This window comes from Phymastichus coffea, unplaced genomic scaffold (assembly GCF_024137745.1).
Source record: "Phymastichus coffea isolate CEN01 unplaced genomic scaffold, Cenicafe_Pcof_1.1 PCOF00010, whole genome shotgun sequence".
Lineage (NCBI taxonomy): Eukaryota > Metazoa > Arthropoda > Insecta > Hymenoptera > Eulophidae > Phymastichus > Phymastichus coffea.
In genome coordinates, this window is record NW_026706821.1 from 1,027,826 (window position 1) to 1,052,682 (window position 24,857).

The window sequence follows — 24,857 nt, forward strand, 5'->3', positions numbered from 1 at the left end:
AATGAACCGACCAAAACTGAAATGAATTTTTTTCTCTCAAACTATTCATTCTACAGGAAAAACATAAGATGTGAAAAAGTTTTGAAATTGAATTTACTATTACCTCTTATATTTTTTTACATGAGAATGATAATAAAAAACAAGAAAATGGACGGTAAAGGCTGTATCTAAGTGTTTTTACTAAAAATGGTCAAATTAAATCAATTAGATGTATACAATTGTGTAACTACTTAGAAATCATGATTTATGTTTAAATAAAAAAAATAGGACTTTCTACGTCATGCTAACTGATTGCATAGAATTTATATCTTTAACATCATATGGAAATCAATAAACAATGATAATTAATAGTATTTTATAACGTCCACAGTTTAAAATTTCTTTGGCTATACAACGTGGCGGTGTCATAGATTATCACCATAGATACTGAAATCCATTTTATTCATTCTGCTGTTTGCATTTTGGTGAGTTAATTTATATTTTACTATTGTAAAATTTAAGTAAAATTAATTCCAATTGTGAGAGCCAACCCGTTGTAAAAATAAATCAAACACTCATATTAGGTTAGACACGTATGTTTCGTTGGCAGATATCCAACCTCATCAGATCTTTATTAACAATAAATGAAAAAATGGTTACAAAAACAAATATATATAAAAAAATTTTTTTAAAATCAAACTAACAAACATTTACCTCAATTTATCAATCACAATCCAATTAACAAAAATTAAAGTATCAAAATCATCTTCTAACTTTCTCTCACACAAATATTCAAATTGCAACTCCGACAACAACTATGAAATAATGCAAACCGACCGGTGTCTGTTACCTTTTATATCAAAACAAATCACAAATATATACACACTTAAATGTATCCCCTCTCATATGTCGAGAAGAACCGGTACAGTCAACATCACTGCACATCAAAACAACATTCAAAAACATTCAATCAAGTCAATCAGATAAAATATCAAACAAACTCTTATATTGCTTACTTAGCAACTTACTATCTTCTTGTCTGTTTATAGTATTGTCAGATAAATTAATGTATATCATTTACGAAATCAGTCTCTTATAATAATTCGACTCTCTATCTAAAATTATTGTGTTATCCCAATCAAACGCATGCGAAGGATAATTTTTCAAATGCATCGGAATAGGAAGAGATTTTTCTATAGGCGTTTTACTATGTTCATCTATGCGTTTTTTTAAACTTCTCTTAGTTTGACCAATATACACAGAAGGGCAACTGTCACAATGAAATTTATATACTATATTTGTCTCATTCTATTTATCCGTTGCATCTTTGCCCAGTTTTATTATACTATCCAGCTTATGATTAATTAGTGGTATACAGTGAATATTAAATTTTTTCAAACTAGAGTTACATAAATGAAAAAATTTTTTTTTTTTTTATGAAAAGGTAACGGTAAAAATATTGATTTAATGTTCGTATTTTTTCTATTCTCATGAGTAGTAACACTATTACGGAAAATATGTTTACGAATACGATCAGATACACATGCATCAACAAATTTGTCAGGATAATCATTATCTCTTAAAATGCCCTTAACAATTTCAATATTTCTATCATGAAAAGTTGAATCAGACAATAATAAAGTTAATAATTAATAATAATAAATAATTTAACTGACAGAGCTTTATTATTGTCTGATTCAACTTTTCATGATAGAAATATTGAAATTGTTAAGGGCATTTTAAGAGATAATGATTATCCTGACAAATTTGTTGATGCATGTGTATCTGATCGTATTCGTAAACATATTTTCCGTAATAGTGTTACTACTCATGAGAATAGAAAAAATACGAACATTAAATCAATATTTTTACCGTTACCTTTTCATAAAAAAAAAAAAAATTTTTTCATTTATGTAACTCTAGTTTGAAAAAATTTAATATTCACTGTATACCACTAATTAATCATAAGCTGGATAGTATAATAAAACTGAGCAAAGATGCAACGGATAAATGGAATGAGACAAATATAGTATATAAATTTTGTTGTGACAGTTGCCCTTCTGTGTATATTGGTCAAACTAAGAGAAGTTTAAAAAAACGCATAGATGAACATAGTAAAACACTTATAGAAAAATCTCTTCCTATTCCGATGCATTTGAAAAATTATCCTTCGCATGCGTTTGATTGGGATAACACAATAATTTTAGATAGAGAGTCGAATTATTATAAGAGACTGATTTCGTAAATGATATACATTAATTTATCTGACAACACTATAAACAGACAAGAAGATAGTAAGTTGCTAAGTAAGCAATATAAGAGTTTGTTTGATATTTTATCTGATTGACTTGATTGAATGTTTTTGAATGTTGTTTTGATGTGCAGTGATGCTGACTGTACCGGTTCTTCTCGACATATGAGAGGGGATACATTTAAGTGTGTATATATTTGTGATTTGTTTTGATATAAAAGGTAACAGACACCGGTCGGTTTGCATTATTTCATAGTTGTTGTCGGAGTTGAAATTTGAATATTTGTGTGAGAGAAAGTTAGAAGATAATTTTAATACTTTAATTTTTGTTAATTGGATTGTGATTGATAAATTGAGGTAAATGTTTGTTAGTTTGATTTTAAAAAAATTTTTTTATATATATTTGTTTTTGTAACCATTTTTTCATTTATTGTTAATAAAGATCTGATGAGGTTGGATATCTGCCAACGAAACATACGTGTCTAACCTAATATGAGTGTTTGATTTATTTTTACAACGGGTTGGCTCTCAAAATTGGAATCAAATTTTACTTAATAAATGCTACATATAATACATATATTGTAAAATTTGTTCATACAACGGATTCCTCATTACAAATTTATTTTTTCAGGTTCTCCATTTATTCACACTGCAAGTTTTGAGCAAGCACGAAAAAACGACATCTTGCAGGCTTCATAGGCGCACACGATATACGTTACGAGATTTTTCAACAATCAATCGTCGTGTATATCCGAAATTTTGAAATTCATACTCATCGTATTACAAAAAATAAAATATGATTATTAACGTACATATATTTTCTACACTAAACAGACCAAACCCAACCAAGCCAAATAAACCTGACCCAGCCAAAACCAAAATACCGAATACCAAAAAAACCAATTATATTTACTGCAAACAAAATTTGAAAACAATACTAATCATTTGTTCTATGATTACAGTAGAATTGTAAAAAATTCATTCATAACATTAATTGAGCGATTAACGGATTTTAGTACTGCTATCAAATATACATTATGGGTCGACGAAAAAATACAGATGCTGAAGCTGAGATTGCTCGACAAAACAAGCGACGCAGAGACACTGAAAATCAACGACGTAGACGACAAAATTCAGGACTCATTACTGATCGTAATCGCCTTTTACAAGAGCATGTTGACGTAGTTGAAAAAGATTACTTGGGAGTAATGAATATTGTATGTGAACATTGCCAAGCTAAACATTTTGAAGATGAAAAAGTGTCTAACAAAAAATTATCTTTCAATGACTGCTGTGGCCATGGATCTATTCAATTAGATGCATTTCCAGAATTTCCTCCTGATCTTTCAAGTTTATTCAATGGAGAACATAATAAATCATCAATTTTTTTCGAACGTATACGTAATTACAATAGCTCTTTATCTTTCGCATCATTCAATGCTAATTTAGTTAATTTTCAAACGCGAAGATCAAGTCCATACTGTTTCAAAATTCAAGGACAAATATATTATCAAATGAATACAGCTTTATACCCTACCCATGACGAAAATCCTTCATATGGTCAACTTTTTTTTATCGATCAAAACGAAGCTTTGGATTATCGAATTCAACAAAATCCTTTAATAGCTTATGAATTAATGACAATTTTAGATAGCATCATACGCGCTAATAACATTTATGCAAAATCCTATGAAATGATGAAAGATGAAATACGCATACAAGAAATAATAACAAATATGAGGTATGAATCAAATTCTTCAGAACTGCATTTATTATTTTCATTAAAACCAGGACAAGACATTCGTAGATACAATTTTCAACGAGTAAATGAAGTTGCTGCAATATTTTCAACAACTGTTGATGGAGAAATTCCTGAATAATACATTACTATAAGGAATAAAAGTACAACAAAATTAGAAACAGTAAGTTCTTTAGATCCTAATGTAGAAGCATGGATTTATCCTCTATTCTACCCATACGGTCCGCACTGTTGGCATCGTAACATGTTTCGCGTAAATAATAATCGTAAAATTAGACGTTTAGATTACACTAGACATAGATTAGCTATTAGAGAAGATGAATTCAATCCGATTATAAGAGGACGCAGGTTATTTCAACAATGGGTTGTGGATAGTTACGTAAAAATTGAAAGAGATAGAATTGAATATTGCAAGAGTCATCAAAAAGAAATACGAGCTGATACGTATAAAGGTTTACATGATCACATGAGGATTTGTGCAAATGATGTAACTGGTCAAGTAGGCAAGACTGTAATTCTTCCTTCATCGTTTACTGGCTCTCCACGGCACATGCAACAATGTTATCAAGATGCTATGGCTATTGTAAATGAAAGAGGAAAACCGGATATTTTCCTAACAATGACATGCAACCTAAATTGGCCAGAAATAACAGAAAATTTGTTGCCAGGTCAACAGACCGCTGACAGGCCTGATATAGTAGCAAGAGTTTTTGATTTGAAAAAAGATCGTCTACTAGATATTGTAATTAAGAAAAGTTTCTTTGGAAAAGTAGCATCTTACATATATGTCATTGAATTCCAGAAAAGGGGATTGCCGCATATGCATTTATTAATCACATTAGAAGAAGGATACAAAATTACTACGCCTGATATAGTTAATAAATTTATATCAGCTGAAGTACCAATCAATTACAGCGACCCACGTTTATACGATATAGTTATGAGAAATATGATTCATGGACCATGTGGCGATTGGTGCAAGAAAGAGGGAAAATGTTCAAAAAAATTTCCAAAGGAGTTTCAACCGCATACAATTATGGATGAAAATGGTTATCCACATTATCAGAGAAGAAATACCGGTACTTATGAATGTCGTAATGGACATACAGTAGATAATAGATGGGTAGTTTCATATTGTGCTACATTATTACTAATGTTTGATTGTCATATTAATGTGGAAATTGTTTCAAGTATTTCATCGGTTAAATATTTATACAAATATGTTTATAAAGGACACGATGCTGCTACAGTTGTGATTGGGCAAACAGAAAATGGTAGCACCATTGAACACGATGAATGTCGTAATTTCATTGAAACGCGTAACGTTGGACCAGTCGAGGCATGTTATCGAATTTTTTCTAAAAAAATGCAGGATAAGAGTCACGTAGTTACAAGATTACCAGTACATTTACCTAATGAACAAGCAGTAATAATTACGCAAAACGAAGATGAAATATCATTATTAGCCACTTTAAACAATTCAAGTAGTATGTTACTTGATTATTTTAATTTGAATGTAACCAATGAATCCGCAAGACAATATTACTATGCTGAAATTTCTAAACATTTTACCTACAAAAAAACCAAAGTTGATGGTAAAATGGTTTCATCATGGCAAGCTCGAAAAAAACATGTCAATTGCATAGGTCGCATGTATTCAGTAAGTCCAACTCAAATTGAATTATTTCATTTGAGATTATTATTACTTCATATAAAAGGTGCTACAAGTTTCGATGACTTAAAAAAAATAGATAATGTATTACATCCATCTTTCACAGCAGCATGTTTAGCATTAAGAATTATTGAAGATGATGATGAGTGGAATAAAGCTATGAGGGAAGCTGTATCGTGGATGATGCCTAGACGACTAAGGCATTTATTCGTTGGTATATTGATTCACTGTCAACCGATTTTTCCAGAAAAATTATGGGGAGCCTTCAAAGATTCAATGTCTGAAGATTTTTCGCGTAACAACGAATTGAATATTAGTTATCAAATGGCTTACTCAGAAATAAATAATATGTTAATCAAGGAAGGAAAAAGCTTAGCTGACTTTCCAACAATGGATCAAAACATCATTACTAACGAGGTCGATAATATTGATACTATTGATATACATAATCTATTACGAATTGGCAATGAACAGTATGAAAAACTAAATGCTGAACAAAAAGTAATAGTAGATAAAATTATTGAAGCAGCACGTTCAAATAATTATACTGGCTCAACTAGCTTCTACATCGATGGACCTGGAGGATCTGGAAAAACGTTTGTTTACACTACGATTTATAATCTTCTTATGTCAGAAAATATCAAATGTTCAACAATGGCATACACTGGCATTGCTGCGACATTGCTGCCTAATGGAAAAACAGTACATAAAACATTTGGTTTACCAGTTCCAAAGTTTCATGATTCTTCTTCGAATATTAAAATACAATCGAATGAAGGTATCCTTTTAAGTAATAGTAAAGTATTCATTTGGGATGAAGCACCAATGGCCCCGAGATATGCATTAGAAATAGTGAACAGAACTTTACAATATATCATGAAGAATGATTTACCATTCGGTGGAAAAATAATGGTTTTAGGTGGTGATTTTAGACAATTACTTCCTATTAAAGTACATGGAACGCGTAACGAAATATTAAATTTGTCTATTAAAAATTCTCAATTATGGTCACTTTTTTCGAAATTTCAATTAACGACTAACATGAGAGTTTTACCAAATGAACTTGAATTTGCTAAATATTTATTGCATGTCGGTAATGGAATATTAAATGATCAAGATAATAATTTATAACTTCCACAACAATGCATACTACTTGCCAATCAATGCATTGTTCAAAACATATTCGGCGAATTGATAAGAGACAAAAAATTTGATGAAATTAGTCATTGCGCTATTCTATCTGCCAGAAATGTTGATGTAGATGATATGAATAATAAAATTATTGATCTCGTAGATAAAAATACTGAACACATATACACCGGCATAGACAGCATCGACATTTGTGACAACGGAAACATGGGAGAAGTTCTTTTACCTGAACATCTTAATTCATTAAACCCACCTAACTTTCCACCTCATAAATTACGTTTAAGAAAATTTTGCATTGTTATGTTAATCAGAAATATTAGTCTCAGTGAAGGATTGTGTAATGGAACGCGATTACAAATAATGGATTTTTCAAATCATTTATTAAAATGTAAAATATTAACTGGAGATAAACGAAACAACATAGTTTTTATTAATCGCATTACGTTGTATTGTGAAAATATATATCCCTTCACTTTTAAAAGGCAACAATTTCCAATCCGATTAGCTTTTGCTATGACGATAAATCACAAGGACAAACTTTAGACAAAATTGGTATAGATCTTCGAAGAGACTTTTTTAATCATGGTCAACTTTATGTAGCACTATCTCGAGTAAGATCGTGGAATTCATTAAAAATATATTTAGGAAATCAAAGACAAACTTCAGTTGTTAAAAATTATGTTTACACAGAGTTATATGATATTAATTAATTATTTTGGTACATTAGAACATTATAATTTGCAATACTGTATAAGTGATAAACAATTTATATTGATTTTTATTGAATTATTCATTTACATTTAAATTATTAACATTGACATTAACTGCGCGCGCTAAGCGCGCTGTGATGTCCTAGTTTTTTTAATGCGCTAAAAAACCGAAAAACAATTTTTTCTCTATTTCTTTATTTTGACTTTATTTTTGTATTCTTGGGCACAAAATGAAACTTTTTTCTCCTTGGCATTTTTTTCCAAAACGTACGCAATTCGAAGTAATTGAGGATTGAAAAAAAAGGTTATTTTTTTACAAAAAACGCCGTAACTCGGTTAAAAAACATCGGATAGAACCCCGCGAGGACTAATTTTAAAGGGAAAAACATTACCCTCCGAACCCCTCCGGTCGATTTGCCCTCCACCGCCTGGTTCTAAATTGGCATTGATTTAAGTCGAGGTTGAAAAAATTGAAATTTTTTTAATCAGTTTTTTTACTGTAAAAAACACATATTTTCATTTTTTAGTCTCTGCACGTTTTAAATGGAAGCTTTTGCAATTACCTTTAAAATGCCCTGCGGTTTTTTGTGATACGATGATTTCCGACCGAGATACAAAACTTTCAAGTTTGCCTAATTTTGAGGTAAGCATGGCAAAAGTGATTGACGGGCAGTGTAATATATTTTATTCAGCATGCGTAAGTACTTACCACTTGAAACAAGAAAATCTACAAATACAGAAAATGCTGCTACTCATTCGCATCGACAGTCGTTTTCATGTCGTGTTCACCCTGTCGAACTATAGAAACTATAAACATAAGCGCCTATTAATGTTCTTTTGTTCGGCAACTCCAGCGACATAAAAAAAAATAGCGACATAGCGACACTAAGAAAACTTCTAATTTGCACTTGTTTGTCGTAGACGAAAAAGCCATAAAAAGTTTTACCTTGTTCAATATCTCTATAATTCTCTTTAGAATGGTTTGTGATTGAAAAAGTATTAATTACAAATTATATTTTTATTATTTTATTAAAATTCTATATTTATGTATACGAGGTGTGTTCAAAAAGCAAGGTGACTTCAAATTTCACGGGCAACGTATTTTCGATTATCGATTTTTTTATTTTGTTATGTTGGTACACTCTTCCCAAACATCTGTACCAAGTTTCAAGTGTATAGCACTTTTTGTTTGGTTGTGAGAGGCGTAAAGGTTATAAGTGTTTTGCGTGCTCGGCGATTTCTTGCTATCGAAAAATATGGATCAAAGGATTTGCATGAAATTTTGTGCAAAAAATAAAATAAAGTGCTCCAAAACACTTGAAATGTTGACGGTGGCATACGGTGAAACTGTTCTGAGTAAAAAAAATGTTTACAAGTGGTACAAACTCTTCCAAGATGGCCGGGAAGATGCCAATGACGAGCCTCGCTCTGGACGCCGAAGCACGTCAACAACTGATGAAAACGTTCAAGCAGTGAAGAAAATTGTTCTGGAAAATCGTCGAATCACTATCAGAGTAGTTGCCGAGGATGTTGGTATATCACTTGGCTCGTGCCATGAAATTTTTTCTAATATTTTGGGCATGAGACGTGTGTCAGCGAAGTTTGTTCCGAAATTGCTAAATTTTGACCAAAAGAACCGTCGCATGAGCATCGCTCAAGAACTGTTGAATGACGTCAACGACGACCCAGATTTACTCAAAAGGGTCATAATTGGTGACGAATCATGGGTATATGGTTATGATATCGAAACCAAAGTCCAATCGTCCCAATGGAAGAGCCCAGATGAGCCAAGACCGAAAAAAGCACGCCAAGTTCGATCAAATGTCAAAGTTTTGCTCACTGTTTTCTTCGTTTACCATGGCGTGGTGCATCAGGAGTTCTTACCATATGGACGTACGGTCAATAAGTAGTATTATATTGAAGTTATGCGCCGTTTGCGAGAAGCAATACGAAGAAAACGCCCAGAATTGTGGAAAAACAATTCATGGCTTTTGCATCATGATAATGCCCCTGCTCGCTCATCTTTGCTTGTGAGAGATTTTTTGGCCAAAAACAACACCACAATCATGCCTCAGCCATCATATTCACCGGATTTGGCCCCATGTGACTTTTTCTTGTTCCCAAAACTAAAAAGACCTATGAAAGGACAGAGATTTGCAACGATTGAAGAGATAAAGACTGCTTCGCTGGAAGAGCTCAAGGCTATACCGAAAAGTGCTTATGAGAAGTGCTTTGAGGATTGGAAAAACCGTTGGTAAAAGTGTATTGTATCTGAGGGGGATTACTTTGAAGAGAACAACATAAATATTGATAAATAAATAAATATTTTTTCTTAAAAATACAAAGTCACCTTACTTTTTGAACACACCTCGTATATATTAGTGTTTCATTATAGAATTCATATAAAAATAAATAAATACTAATTTGAATTTATGCTTTCAAAATCGTATTGTCACCTTAATTGTTTAAGTGTTTATAAAAATATCAAATATGAAAATACAACTTCAAGTAAATACAGCAGTCAGAAATTAATCATATTAAATACATATGAATAAAGAGCTAAGGAATTTAATACATTGAGAAATAAAATATGAATCAATGGTATAGTTATAGCTTCCAAAATATGAATCAATGGTATAGTTAGACGTACGCAGTACATGACCTTTACTTACTATCTGAAAGTAGGAAGAACATCTATATGTGTTGTTTCACAAACATTAAAATTGAATTAATAAGATGCATGTTGTAATTGAAAATGTGAAACTCGATGAATAAAATATACGGAAGTTGATACAGATGATGAAGAGAATAATGTATCTAAGTTTTAAAAAAAATTGTACAGAAAACAGAAAAACATTAAGAATTTATTTGCAGACTATGCAAAAAATATGTGAAACGTGAACAAAAATGAAATCGTCAATTACAACATCAAATTCAAGGTCTATTACTTTACATTTTGATATAAAGATGAAGAAGCACCAATTTATATGTAAGCAAAAAATGTTTACTGCATTAGCAGTGATGATCTAGTAGGAGGACTAACAACCCAAACATACTATACATTTTTATTTTTTCAAAAATTGCAATTAATCTTTTCAACGGCAGCAATAAAATGTTGAACTGCATATTTTTTCAAATTTAGTGTATATAACAAATTTTTTCTTATTGTTCGAAATTTTTTATTTCGTTATAAACGATCAGCCAGAAGAAATAAATTAATTACGCAGTATCGTTACGAAAGTCATTAGACTAAATTAACAGTCATTAGACCAAAATTAAGATTTTAATGCAGTCATTTTTATGTGAATAGTTGTAAACATGATGGTCTCAAGCTCAAATGAATGCAGAGAGGAAACTTAGTAATATATCAGAAGGAAATAACCAAAACATGCGTGCCTGCGTACGTGTGTGTGTGCTACTTTATTCTATCAGCAACCATCATCATTCAATATATTCAATATAACAAAAATGATATTGTATAATTATCACCGCTTTCAATCTATACTTTTAGATCGTTTACGAACAACGCCACATAAAACAATGTCTTATGGGGTGGTAAATGCTGAATCCGAAAACTTGAAATTGTATGAGTGGTTCATTATAAATCCAAGAAAATTATAACCCCTAGTTATTTTTGTGTAAGAAAAATTACACGTCTTTAAAGGCATTAACTACCAGTACTGGACAATGAGTAATATGAAAAATAGCTTAGGGGTAGTAAATGTTGTTTCCGACCATTCAAATTTCTTTTACTAATAATACTGTTATGAACAAGGAAAGTCTTCGTTCACACCATAATTTTTGTGTAATAACAAATCACGCAAATTTTACTGCATAAATTTATACCTTTATGGGCAGTGCATTCTATAAATCATTAATTTAGGGGTAGTAATTATTAATTTCGACAACTGAAACTTCTTGTACCGATTTCTCATATTATTGTTAACGAGAAAATCCACCGTTCGCTTCATAATTTTTGTGTAATAATAAATAATACAGCTTTATCTGCATCAATTCACTGCACTTACGGGCAAGGCGCGTAAGGGCCGCGCGCCGTTGGCTTTCTGTGGCTCACATAGGCATCACCGCGGGAGAGGGGCAAAATAGATTTGACCACACGCTCACACAAACGCATTCTTGAGTAAGTCGTACAACCCTTTGTTCGTGATCATCGCTTTACTGCGTTTACGCTATCCGAGCGTCATCAACGAAGAAAAAGTCATTCGTCGCCTCAGCGTCAGCGTAGCTATTTGTCGCCTCCTTTTCCTTTGCGACTGTGAACTGTGTAGTGACTGGGACTGTGGCTATTTTTGTGCACGCGTGCTGGTATTAGTACGCAATGGTGAGTGTCCCATTTTTGTTTTGTTGTGCACATCGAGCTCGTCGAGCAACGCGGGCCATTGCCGAAGCATAACTTTTCCATAACGCATAAACGAGGGCCAGGAAGCTACGATCGGCAACTGTAAGTACCTACGATTTCTCTCTTTCTCTTCCGGCTTGCTGCTCTCTCTCTCTCACTCTCTCTCTCTCTCTCTCTTGCGTTTGATTTGTGCCTATTTTATCGCTCATTTGCATTTGCGACATGCTTATCATTTTACCTACTCATCATTTGTATATGTATCGACGTCTTCGAGGCTGGTTTCATTGATAGCTTGCTGATCGCATTATTCGTCAATCACGATATTTGGGCGCCAAGTTTTCGAATTTATCCGCGTACATTCGCTAAGCCAATTGTGGTGTTTACAGTCCCCGAGATAATCCGCTTTGTAAGCAGCTATTACTCCTGCTTTTGTCACGGTCAGCTACGTTTGTGACCCAAGTTACCTGCGATTTTAGCGCGCGAAGGTTTGAAATTTGCGCACTCTATGTCAAATCACAACTGCTTAAAGTGTGATCAAGTTTTGCGGCGTCAAGATCAAGTACTTCTTTGTAAGCGTTGTAACAAGTTGTACCACTTCAACTGCATCCCACAGACTTCCAGGCCACTAAATTCAAACTCCGTGGATTTTATCTGCTGCAATAACCTTTCACTGATTGCTGACACGCACTCTTCGCAATCAACATCATCGCTCTTTCTCACTCCTACTGGCCACGTCCCCGCTGTCTCTTCATTGGCCAAAAAGCGTGGTGCTTCGCCCTCGCAGCCACCGCTCTTGCCCGCAGCGAAACAGCTCTGCACCGTTCTGGTTGATACGCCCCCACTTTTTTCTAGGGCCTCCGGCCTTTTTCCTGGCTTCTTGTCACCACCGCAAACTGCGGAGCTGCCTCTTCCTCAGTCTACTACCTCAACTTCTACTGTCACTTCGATGGCTGAGGCTCCACAGTGGTTCAAGAGCGAGGCTGAGCTCAATGCCAAGCGCCACCAAGAGGTTTGCCGGTTGGTGTCAAGGACTCAAGCGGAATGATACACCAGAGATGCACATTTTTCCATCACTGAGGAGCCTGAGATCCTGGTACATGGTCTTCCTAACGACTTCCAGGGTACGCTCCCCCAGGCCGCGACAGCCATTCTCCTTGCCCTTGGTTTTAGAGGCAATCATAGTCTCCCTAATATTATTTCTACTCGGGAATTGATTAATACAGCCCCCCCCCCCCTCCCAAGTGAATCTCTTGCCCGAGCGCCGTTCTTTTGCCTTCTTGTTGGACTCTCCTACCGTACGTGATAGGATCATCCGTTTGTCTCCGAAACACATGGAACATACTGCTCACTCAATTTTTGGCTGTGGGGGAACTGCCAGGGTGTACTTGCGACCAATTTGGCCCAAGCCTGTCTTCGATCTCCTTACTAAGGCGAGGAAGGTCAGTCGGGAGTTGGGTTATGCGTGGCCACTGGTGAAAAATCTCAGAGTTTTCTGTTGCGCAATTCAACACTCTGATTTGATTCCCATTGTCACTGAGGATGACCTTGAGAAGCTAAAACCAATTTGCGCACCTAATCACCAGCCAGCAGATACTAATGCTCAGCGCCATCTTGATGGTACAAGTCAACACCCGCATCATCCTAACCAGCGGTTGCTCTGACTTCCGGCCCCCAGTGTTTCAGAGCATCTTATTAAGTCCCCTCCCCCAGCATTTCGTTCACAACTTACAGTTGCTCACATCAATATAAATGGCCTTAATGTTCCGTGGCATTTCGCACTGCTCGAGGCAGAAGCAAATCAAAATTATTATGATGTTATTGCAATCACCGAAACTAAATTAAATAATCTTGTTCAGGATGCTCACCTTAGTCTAAGTAATTTTATGTTATTTCGTTTGGATCGCGTGGGTAGGGAGGGCGGTGGAGTTGCTCTTTTTGTTAGAAATTGTTTTAATGTAAGAAAATTAGTCACTTCCCAACCTATCTACGATAACACACCGGAATTCATTGTTGTTGAGTTGCAAAACAAGAACAAAAGTAATGCTAAGTGCCTCTTTGCCGTTGTTTACCGTCGCCCCTCCGCTTCAACTCCCACCTTTTTCTTTGACTCTATCTCTCCTTTTCTTCCTCTTTACAAAGACGTCATAATAACTGGCGATTTCAACTCAGACCTTTCCTCCAAACTCCCCCATGTCCAAGCCCTCCATGACCTAATTGACCAAAATGCCCTCAAAGTTGTCTCTCTTGTACCAACACATCACCCTATCTCCATAAACGGCGACATCACACATACCACGCTGGACCTGTTCAATACAAATCATTCCACTCATGTTCTCAACTTCTCGCAATCCCTCTCCCCTTTCGTACCTTTCCATGACCTAATTCAACTCAACATCTCATTCTCTGCTCCGATTGAATCTCCTAGATCTTTCATCTCACGCTCACTCCATCGCATCAATATACCTTCTCTAAACTCTCACATCCTCTCTCTGCTTCCTGAACTCCCGACACCTCACGATCACTTGCTTGCATCTACTGACGTGGATCAACTTGTCTCCTCTTTTGCTAAGGCTGTGGTCGGATCCTTTGATATACTCGCACCTTCTAAGACAGTTACAATATCCTCTAAAAAGAAACCTTGGGTCACAGATTATCTCAGAGTCGAAATGCGCGCTCGGGACGCTGCCTTTAAGCGATTTAAGACTTCAGGTTCCTTACAGGCTCTGGCTCAGTACCGTACAGCCCGCAACCTGGTTTCTAATAAACTTGACATACTGAAAAACAGTTACATCCGAAATAAGATCGAACAAGCCTCTACACCTAAACAGAAATGGAGAACCCTGCATGACATCGGCATAGCAAACAGGCTCTTACCATCCCCTCTTTCCTTTTTCACTATTGATACCCTAAATAACCATTATGCAACCGTGGTCAATCGTTCCGCTCCTCTCACTTTACATAAATTTGAAAATATCCTCCAGCTTCCTATCACAAATTACTTTTCTTCTTCTTCTCCACCATTCGCTCCTTTTTCTTTCTCCTATATTTCCGAGAGAGAGGTTCAGGATGAGATAAGGGCACTTCATTCTAAGGGTAAGGGTATTGATGATCTCACGGCCGAAATGCTTAAAATGGGCTCGGGTGCTATTGCCCCCTCGCTCACTCGCATTTTTAACCATTCCATCCGCACCTCCACTTTCCCTAAATTATGGAAACAGACCCTCATCCGACCATTATCCAAAATCAAATCACCACAGATTCCATCCGACACTAGACCGATTGCTCAACTCTCTGAACCCTCTAAAATTTTCGAACGCCTCCTCCATAGACAGCTCTCTAATTACCTTGACAAACACGACATACTTGACAAAAGACAGACAGGTTTCCGCAGGGGGCATTCTACTGAAACTGCCCTTATAGCCCTACTTGACGACATAAGATATGCAATAGAAAAACGAAAACTGACCATCCTCCTCTTATTTGATTTTTCAAAAGCTTTCGATTCTATTCCCCACGACCTCCTTATCACTAAGCTCAGACAGTGTAATGTGGGCGATGACACTCTCCGCTGGTTTTTTTCCTACTTGTCGGATAGGCTCCAGGCTGTTATCGACCAGGGTGGCACTGTATCCAAATGGTTGCGTGCACAGTCTGGAGTCCCTCAAGGCAGTGTTCTCGGCCCCCTCCTTTTTGCCATTTTCATTAATGACCTTCCCAGGGTCCTCTTTTTCTGCAACCACATCATCTACGCCGACGACACCCAGATTTACTCTCACTGCCTGCCCTCTGAAATCGTCGAGGGTCTTGGGAGGGTTCAGCTGGATGCCTGGGCGGTTGCTGACTGGGCGGTCCGGAACGGGCTTCAGTTGAATGTTGCTAAGACAAGGGTGATGATAATTGGCAGCGAACTCTATGTCTCCTCTCTCAACCTCGACTCCTTACCTAATATCATTGTTAACAATATCCCTATCCCTTTCTCTGTCTCAGTCAGAAACCTTGGCCTTACCATCACCTCCACATTACAATGGAAACCTCACATTACAAATATCATCATTAAAGTTTATTCCAGTCTCAATACTCTGAAATTCTATAAAAAATCACTCTCTTTCACCACTCGGAAATACCTAGTTCAGACTCTCATCTTCCCCAATTTTAAATATGCCTCTCTTGGTTTCATAAAACTCGACAAAACTCGCACTAATGCCCTGCAAATTGCCCACAATGCTTGTGTCCGTTTTGTGTCAGGCTTCATCCCTTTCATTCCTTCAACTAACATAGAATCTCATGTCTCTTTTCACCGTCTGCGCCTGGGTTGGCTCACCCTGGAGTCTCAACGTCATATCTCTCTTATCCTTCATTTCTATAAAACAATTTCTTCATCCATGCCCAGTTACCTCACCACTCATCTCTCCAAACCTAATTTACCCAACATCAAAAGCTCATCTCGAAACCACCCAAAGGCCTTCTCTTACCCTGCTCCCAGAACGGTGGCTTGGAATTACTCCTACGCCATTTATGGCATGTTTCTCTTAAACCAGCTTTCCATAACCGACTTCAGCATCGATCGTTTGTATGAACTAAAGCTCTGGCTAAATTCACTTTTTGCAATTCTTGAACAGCAGCTTTTCCGCAAACGTTTAAACCCTAACTATCCTGCAAACATGTCCTTACTCCTTAAGTTACCTCCTGTTTCCCTGCCTTTTAATGTTTCGGCTTTCACTTCTACCTCCGAGTATCTCCTAACTCCAGGAAAATACCTCTCTTATAATTTCCCACCTTTTAACTCACTTCCTTGACACACCTATGCACATTTCTCACACTCCTGCTTCATTCTTGCAGCCTACCTTCTACCTAACGCAGCCCTCTTTATTATTGTATAGTTTAATTGATGTTTTTGTTTTGTCAACTCTTTAGATACCACTGATCTCCTAGTTTAATTTTAAATCTAGTTTAAGTTAATTTTAGCCTACTCGTTTCTATTTTTAAGTCCGTTGCGTTCATACTGTACTGCGTATTCCTTGCAATTTTCTAGCAGTCACTGTTATAAACTCTAGTCTGCTTCTTATGTTATTTTTCAGCGCTAATCACTAAGTCTAGTTTTAAGTTTTTATGTTATGATCTTACTGCTTCTCTCAATGTTATGTAATTTAATTTTAAGTTAATCCTTTGCTGTATCTTTTGCTTGGAGCCTACGGGGTTATACCTCATGGCTTAATAAAGTTTAATCAATCAATCTCTCTCCTACGTTGCGACGCTACAGTTTGCAAAAAGCACCGCATTATTTTCATTATATGCATTCATGAGCTATTGTGGATTATTTATCTTTTACGCTATTATATAATTTGTTTTATGATAACCGCTTGCTATTCTTGAACTCTATTCTTTCCCACTTCCCTGTCGCCCGTTGCGACTGCGCATTGATTTCTTTTGCGTTTTCAACGTAGGTGAGTTGCACGACGCCTGGGCATCGCTTCTTAACCTATTAAGGCCCAGGCCAAAACTGGAAGAGATAGCGTCAAACTAACTATGCCATTCATAGGCAAAACGAAAAAAAATACCCGTGTTTTTTCTTTTGCCATTTGCAATTGATTATAAAAAGTTATTTAAATAAATTACCAAAAAAGGAAATTTTTTTTAAATCTGATTGCAGGAATCTATTATACGGGAAAATACATGAAAAAAATATATGTAACATTTTTTTTCGGACTTCAATATGTCATGAAAAACAGCTATCAAACATTGATCATGTAATTCGATTGAATTTTTATTCAGTTTTATTTTCGTGATCTTCTCGGTGTATTTTGCACAAGGGTATAGCACATTTTTGGCAATAAAATTCAGTTTTCATCTCACACGATAATACCCCACATGTTTTGTACATACCTTGTTTGATTATGTGTTTATGCAATGATGTGTCACTTGATCTCTTTCGCTTGTTAAGACGTTGATTTGTAAATTTCTCAAGATAAAATTCACAAACTTCTTGCACAATATCTTTTTAACCTTTAACGCTTATTATAAATCACAGTAGCATTAGTCAATGAAGCCTGAATAAGTCGTAAGAACAGACACCATGTCAATTTTTTACTCCTAATTGAAGGCATCAAAGCATTGCAATGTTGATCATGCAAATCAACCCCACCCATGTTTTGGTTACAGGAAGAAAACGCTTGAGGGAAAAGAATGGACCTCTTAGCTTTTTCATGCCATCGCTGCACTTCAATTTTCGGTTCATCCCCACATTTTGTTGATAACACTGATACAGGTTTGGAATCCATCACAGTTATATAATTCAGTTTGGAATTTTGATCGTGAAGAGCGATAGTTATTCCCCTCTCAGCTTTTTTTGGCATTTCAACTTTTTCTTTGACGCGGTTTTGTCTGACCGTCCCAGTTGCTGATAATCCAATTTTTTTTTTAATGTACCATAAGATCTGGATTGGTGAAAAAATTATCAAAATACACATGATACTTAGTAAGATCTTCTTTATTAGTTACTTGTAGTAAAGGCGATAGCAACTTGATAACGACTTTCGATCCCAAAGAAACAGCAACTAGAGGGTTCCGTTCATTGAGTCCTGCTTTACCTGTATAAAAATCCAGTTCATATAAATATCCATCTGAGGAACAAAGGGCCCATAATTTTATTCCAAATCTGATTGGCTTATTTCTAATAGACTGTTTTATGCCAAACTTCCCGAAATATTTTACCATTATCTCATCTATTGATAAGTTGTAATAAAAAATCCGAACTGCATACTATTTTCACGAAAATAACCATATAAACTTCTAATTTTCCAAACTTTATCATTTTTATTTTCATCTTGAAGTTTATAAAATCTTATTTTCTTCTTGATTTTAATAAATTTATTTCTTGTCATAAGTTCAGAAATAACTGGACATTGTAAGATTTTTTTAGTTGACCAATAGTCACGGAGATTCTTTCTTGAATTGAAAATAGTAATCATTATGATAACAATAAATTTTTCTAGATCATTCATACTTAATTCAAAATTGTTTTCAGTTGTAGCTTCTATGATATAATTTTTCATTGAATTTGAGAAATATACTTCAAATAATTCCAAAGAGTTTTTAGAATACAAAGAGGAAATGGATTGAACTTCGAAGGGATCATCGTTATTCACAGTTGAGGTATCATTCAAATCTAATACTTGCCATTCGTAAACATGATTGGGTTCTAATAGTTTTTGAGTGCTGCTGTATGCGCTTTTTATATGTTCATACGAACCAACAGGAATCAATTCAAATGATATATTTTCGTCAACATTGCAATCAGAATCCCTATCTGAGCTTTCGTGATCTCCGGGAATGAACGATATATCGACATGAGCTCCGGAATCATCAATATCATCATCCTCGACAAAATCGGTTAAATCTTTAACCATCCACCTTGTCATTTTTACTTGGTTCAAAAATAGACAGCAATTTACAAGAAATTATAGATTTTCGCTGTAAGTCAGATAGAAATCAAATTTTCGTATCAAGAAACAAAACCTCTAAATTTTCTGTAAAACCGTTAGCACGCCAGTCAAACGTGATCTCTAACACGGTTTACAAATTTTTACAATCAAAAAAATTTTTTTTCAACTGAACTGAACTCAACCATCAGATTGAATCACTTGTGACTGTCGGTATCAATTCAATGCTTGATAGCTGTTTTTCATGAGAAATTGAAGTCCGATAAAAAATGTTACATACTTTTTTTCATGTATTTTCCGGTAGAATCGATTCCCGTAATCAGATTCGTAAAACAATAACTTTTTTGGTAATTTGTTTAAGTAACTTTTTATATACAATTGCAAATGGCAAAAGAAAAAACACGGGTATTTTTCTTTTCGATTTGCCTATGAATCGCATAGTTAGTTTGACGCTATCTCTTCCAGTTTTGGCCTGGGCCTTAATAGGTTAATCCATCAAACTATAATTCTCTTCATTATTTTCTAATGATGGTGGCTACAACACGCGTCACATACGCAGTCCCGTTATAAGGGCTTGGAATGAGTTATTAAATACACTTTGACAAATTTTTTCATCATTTTTATTACACGTCCGACATAATTTCAAAGATAAGAAAAATTTTTTTCAATTTACGAGGTCTGTCCGGAAAGTATCGGGCCTACGTTTATACCTTCGCGCCATAGTGTTGTAGCGACCTCTACCGGACAGAAATGTCAACAGTAAGGCCTGACGAATCTATTGGTTACTTACTGACACCTACCGGACGTATAGTTCATGCGTAGCTTGTCTTGGTTTACAGTGCCTTTTTCGCGTTCGTCGGATTTTGATATTGTCAAAAATGATTGAAAAACATGATCAACGAATTTGCATCAAATTTTGCTTTCAACTCGAAAAAACGAGTTCGGAAACTATTAAAATGATGCAAAAGATGAATAAAAGAGTGGTATAAACAGTTCAAGGATGGTCGCACTTCTGTCGATAGTGATTCTCGTTCCGGCCGACCTTCGACGACAAAAACTGCAGATAATATTGAGCGGGTGCAACTTGCAATCGAACAAGATCATCGTATGACTGTGCGAGAACTAGAAGACCTTGGGATACCAAAAACTATCATTTCAGAAATTTTAACCGAATAGTTAGGAATGAAACGCGTATGTGCGAAATTCATCCCAAAATTGCTCACAGCAGAGCAAAAGAACATTCGCTTAGAAATCGCTCTGGACAATCTGGAAATGGTCAATAATGATGATAATGTGCTTAGAAAAGTTATTACAGGTGATGAATCATGGGTTTATGGTTATAATCCTGAAACAAAACAACAATCTTCACGGTGGAAGCATTCTGAATCGCCAAGACCAAAAAAAGCACGCCAAAGTCGGAGCAATGTTAAGTCAATGTTGATTGTTTTTTTCGATTGTGAAGGTGTTGTACAACACGAATATGCACCAACAGGTCAGACAATCAATAAAGAATACTACATTCAAATTTTAAAACGTTTGCGTGATGCAGTAAGAAGAAAAAGGCCGCACTTTTGGGAAAGTGGTGACTGGCTTCTGCATCACGATAATGCGCCAGCGCATTCATCCAATCTTGTGCAGTAGTTTTTGAGCAAACACAATATCGCATTGCTTCGACAACCTCCATACAGTCCCGAAATAGCCCCTTGTGACTTTTGGCTGTTTCCAAAACTAAAAAAACCACTCAAAGGACACCGTTTCGATGACAAAACAACGGTTTAAAACAATGCGACGAGTGTACTTAAGACTATCCCTAAAACTGAGTTCTAGGATTGTTTTGAAAAGTGGAAACATCGATGGAACCGTGTTATTGAATCAAGTGGGGATTACTTTGAAGTATGCCACCCACCAGATGATAAAGAATAACGCTAGCACGAAAATATAAAGGTTGGCCGATACTTTCCAGACAGACCTCGTACAATGTCAAAAATTCGATTATAAAACTTAAATAAACAATTTTATGGAGTCGTGAAGTCATTATTTTGGAAGCTCTTGGAAAGAGCTTTCAAAAAAGTTCTCGCTTATCTCTGAACGTTATTTCATACCAGAGATAAAAAACTGCAAATTTGACTGCTTTTGCCTATGGGAGGGAGAGAGAGGATAAAGTACGTGACCGGCAATACAAATGTCTGAACTTCAAAAAGATATAGTTTCGAAATCAATTTTCCAAAATGGCGCCCGAATTACAAAATTTTTACAAATATATTCATGAATTTTTTTCGTCAGAAATATTAACAAACCGAGTAAATCACTAAAAATAAAAAGTTCTTACAATCACTCAAAGGATATGTTTAGATAGAAGAATAAGTTTTGATTTTGGAACTAGCGTAACTTTTCTAAAACGGAAAATCGCTTAATACACCTCAAAATAAATCATATGTATTTTTTGACCAATTTGAAGAACTTATTTTTGAATTGACGTTTGGCGAAAGGAGAAATAATGGATGTTTAGGTGCGTAGGGTGAAATAAATAATTATATCACACTGGTAATAGATAAATATTACTGTAATGTTGAGTTGAAATGGTTGTGCTATGCGCAGACGAGCACTACAGAGTATCGCGAGTGATGCGCGCGCGTACAAAAAGGAGTGTAGCGAGACGAGGAGTTGGCGATGTTCACTCAACAAGACGTTGCGTCTTTCTGGTCATTCGCGGGGGTGCAAGGATGCACCACCGAGCCAGGCTTTTACTTCTCACTTTCTCCGAGAACACTCATTGCTTTTGCTCGTCGGAGAGGCAAAAGAAAAAAGCGGAAACATGATGGAAAAAGGGCCTGCTACAAAAAAGGCCCAGCCGAAAAGGTTCGGCTGTCGTGTATTGCTCTACGTGCTCAATGAGCTGATCGCTTGTCGGACACCATAAAAAATAAATCGTAAATCAACTTCTCAGTTGATTTACGATTTATCGGAAAAACTAAGAGAGAGGTTGAGGAACATATGGGGTGCAGATTTTGGAAAAGTCTGCGACCCCACATTATTATTCTACGTAATTTTGGTTATAAGTCTTTTGCTTTCAAGAAAAAAATTCTCAAAGATCAAAATAGTATCAGTCGTGACTTAAGTTAACTTAGCTCGCTCCAGAGTGACAGAGAAAGAGACAAAGAGGGAGCATAGTTTTGGGACGTTAATTGAGCGAATTAATCAGCAGTATTGATAGATCGGTCTTTTTTTTTGGAAAGACGAGTTACCACAGGTAACGACGAAATTTATCCGGTTAAATTTATCCAGTTAATTCTCCCCAAAATTTTCTGTTACAAGTTATCACATTTTCTCCGAACCGAGTAAACGCGACGGATATGAGTTAAAGCGAAAAATGTAATCGAGTGACTCTCATGTATCTTTCGATACTGACATACCTTTCGATACTTTTTATATCATAAGGCGTACAGAAAATTACTTACGATAGATTTCGTACGCTCCGGTCTTATACTTATTGGAGGTGGTGGTTCATCCTCTTGTTCAGAACTCGTTGCACAAGCATCTGTTGGTGTGCTACTAGGACTGCTGCTACTAATTCTGTAAATTATACAAAAAACTATTACACTTCACTAATCATAACTATTAGAAAAAGATAATTTAATAATTTGAAAAGCTTAAAAGACAGATTATATCCTAACAAAAATTATGTTCATTTTTTAATCTTTCTTTTCAGAGTGTCAAATGTGTGTGACTTAGTTCGCCGAATTACCACGAACTACCGTTCATCATGCGTCAAGAACAGACACCTATAGTAGACATATGTTCCTGACTCCGAGCACAGAGCAAGTTTGATCTCTTGATAACCTCCAATAGAAAGGACCAGATTGACCAAACCCGATGATATGGCGTTTCGCCCAATCATCTTATTTTGTTTATATATTCAGTAGTCGTCTAGTTTCACTCTAGATTTCGGATCTGTGAACTGTAGCTGCTCCTTATTTGAAGAGTAAAGTCATAAGAGAGACTGGTGAGCATGTGTCTTTGCTGGCGGTCGATAACGATAACTCGAACCTCGGTTTCAACGTAGACTCATAGACGCGTTTTTCTATTTACTTCCGTTATTATTACTATTGTAACAGACAAGCTTGTTCTGTCTTAGTTTTAGAAGCGCAGCCGAGACCTCTACCGCCGAACAATCTCCAACCTATATCTATCATATCTCTTGTACAAATTGTTTGAAAATATAGATATTGAACTTTTTTTTCTTCTATTTATGTACGTAACCCGAATCCTACAGGAAGGTAGATGACAGTCCAGCACCGCACGGCTATGGAAATTACTCCACACGTAGGATACGCTGCATTAGCTGCCACCTTTAATGCCTCTAATCACTCAAAGAATAATACCTCTAATCACTCAAAGAATAATACCTCTAATCACTCAAACAAAATACCTGTAACGTTATAAGAGATACTAGAAAGATTGTAAAATGTTGTGATTCTAATTAAATAGTTTTAAGATAAAGGGCTGAGTACTTGAACCAGTCCAAAAATGATGATCTTGTAAACATTTTAAGACTGAACTCAATTTCAAATAATAGTAATTTGTACAGAATTGAAACCTGAAACTTTTTTATTGAAAACTAGTAGAGCTATTTCATTCTCAAGATAGACTGACTATCTTAAAATTTTTCAATTGCAACTTAATGTTGGCAGCACTTATCTACAATCTATCTAAATATGTTGGAATATATGTTTTTGCATGCTTTAAGAGATCATAACCAAAATTTCAGCTATTCTGAATCGTAAATTTCTATTTCACAGTTCAGAAAGAGAAAAATTTTTCTAAAACTAAAAAAAAAGTACACACATACTTATTGTTGTTTATTTAAGTATATTGAACCTCTAACTAAGTTATTGTTCTAGAAAATTTTAAACAAAGAAAAAATCTTATTATTACAGAAAGCATTAAACTAGATGACTAAATTATTAGATTACAGTTATTAACGAACTTACAAATGGTTAGAGCGATATTACCATCAAAATGACATAGTAGGACAGTACCTATGGAAGGAAGATATATCTTTGAGCATTTAAGTTCGTTAATTAAGTTTAATCTATATTTACTAAATAGTAGTAGTAGTAATAGTTTTTTTTGGAAGGGAGGGGGGGCAAGAGGAGAAATGCATTGACGCACAAAGACAGGACGGCCGACCGTGCTAGACTCGCGATGATAATAATCCCGCCGCCGCACTACTAACTAAAACTCCCCTCGTTGCTCATGGTTATATCCACCCCAAAACCGCGTTAGCATTACTTCAGGGTTAAGCCACTTTTAGGTCTTTGCTAGGGACCTACACTTTTTTGCATGCCTCCGCTCGCTCTTTGTGTCGACTTTTCACGGTGGCAAAAGTAGCTCTCGAGCTCTCCTTGTCCTATCCCATTGTAGCCAAGCATCGATTTTCCCCTGCAGCATCAGTGCGTTTTTCGCTGCCACACTCTTTGACTCCATCCCTTATTGCGACGTCTCCCCAATTGTCGCGTCCCCGCAGCCTCCCAGTCC

General features: G+C 35.7%; 1 protein-coding gene across 1 annotated transcript in view; it reads right to left on the bottom strand.

Moving 5' to 3' along the window:
- The window catches only part of LOC131671547 (serine/threonine-protein kinase Pak), a 492,626-nt gene that overhangs the window by 145,724 nt on the left and 322,045 nt on the right, over nt 1-24,857 (bottom strand). The window contains exon 6 of the mRNA XM_058948051.1: nt 22,778-22,892. Coding sequence (XP_058804034.1) covers nt 22,778-22,892 — 115 coding nt within the window. The remainder of the gene's footprint in view (nt 1-22,777; nt 22,893-24,857) is intronic.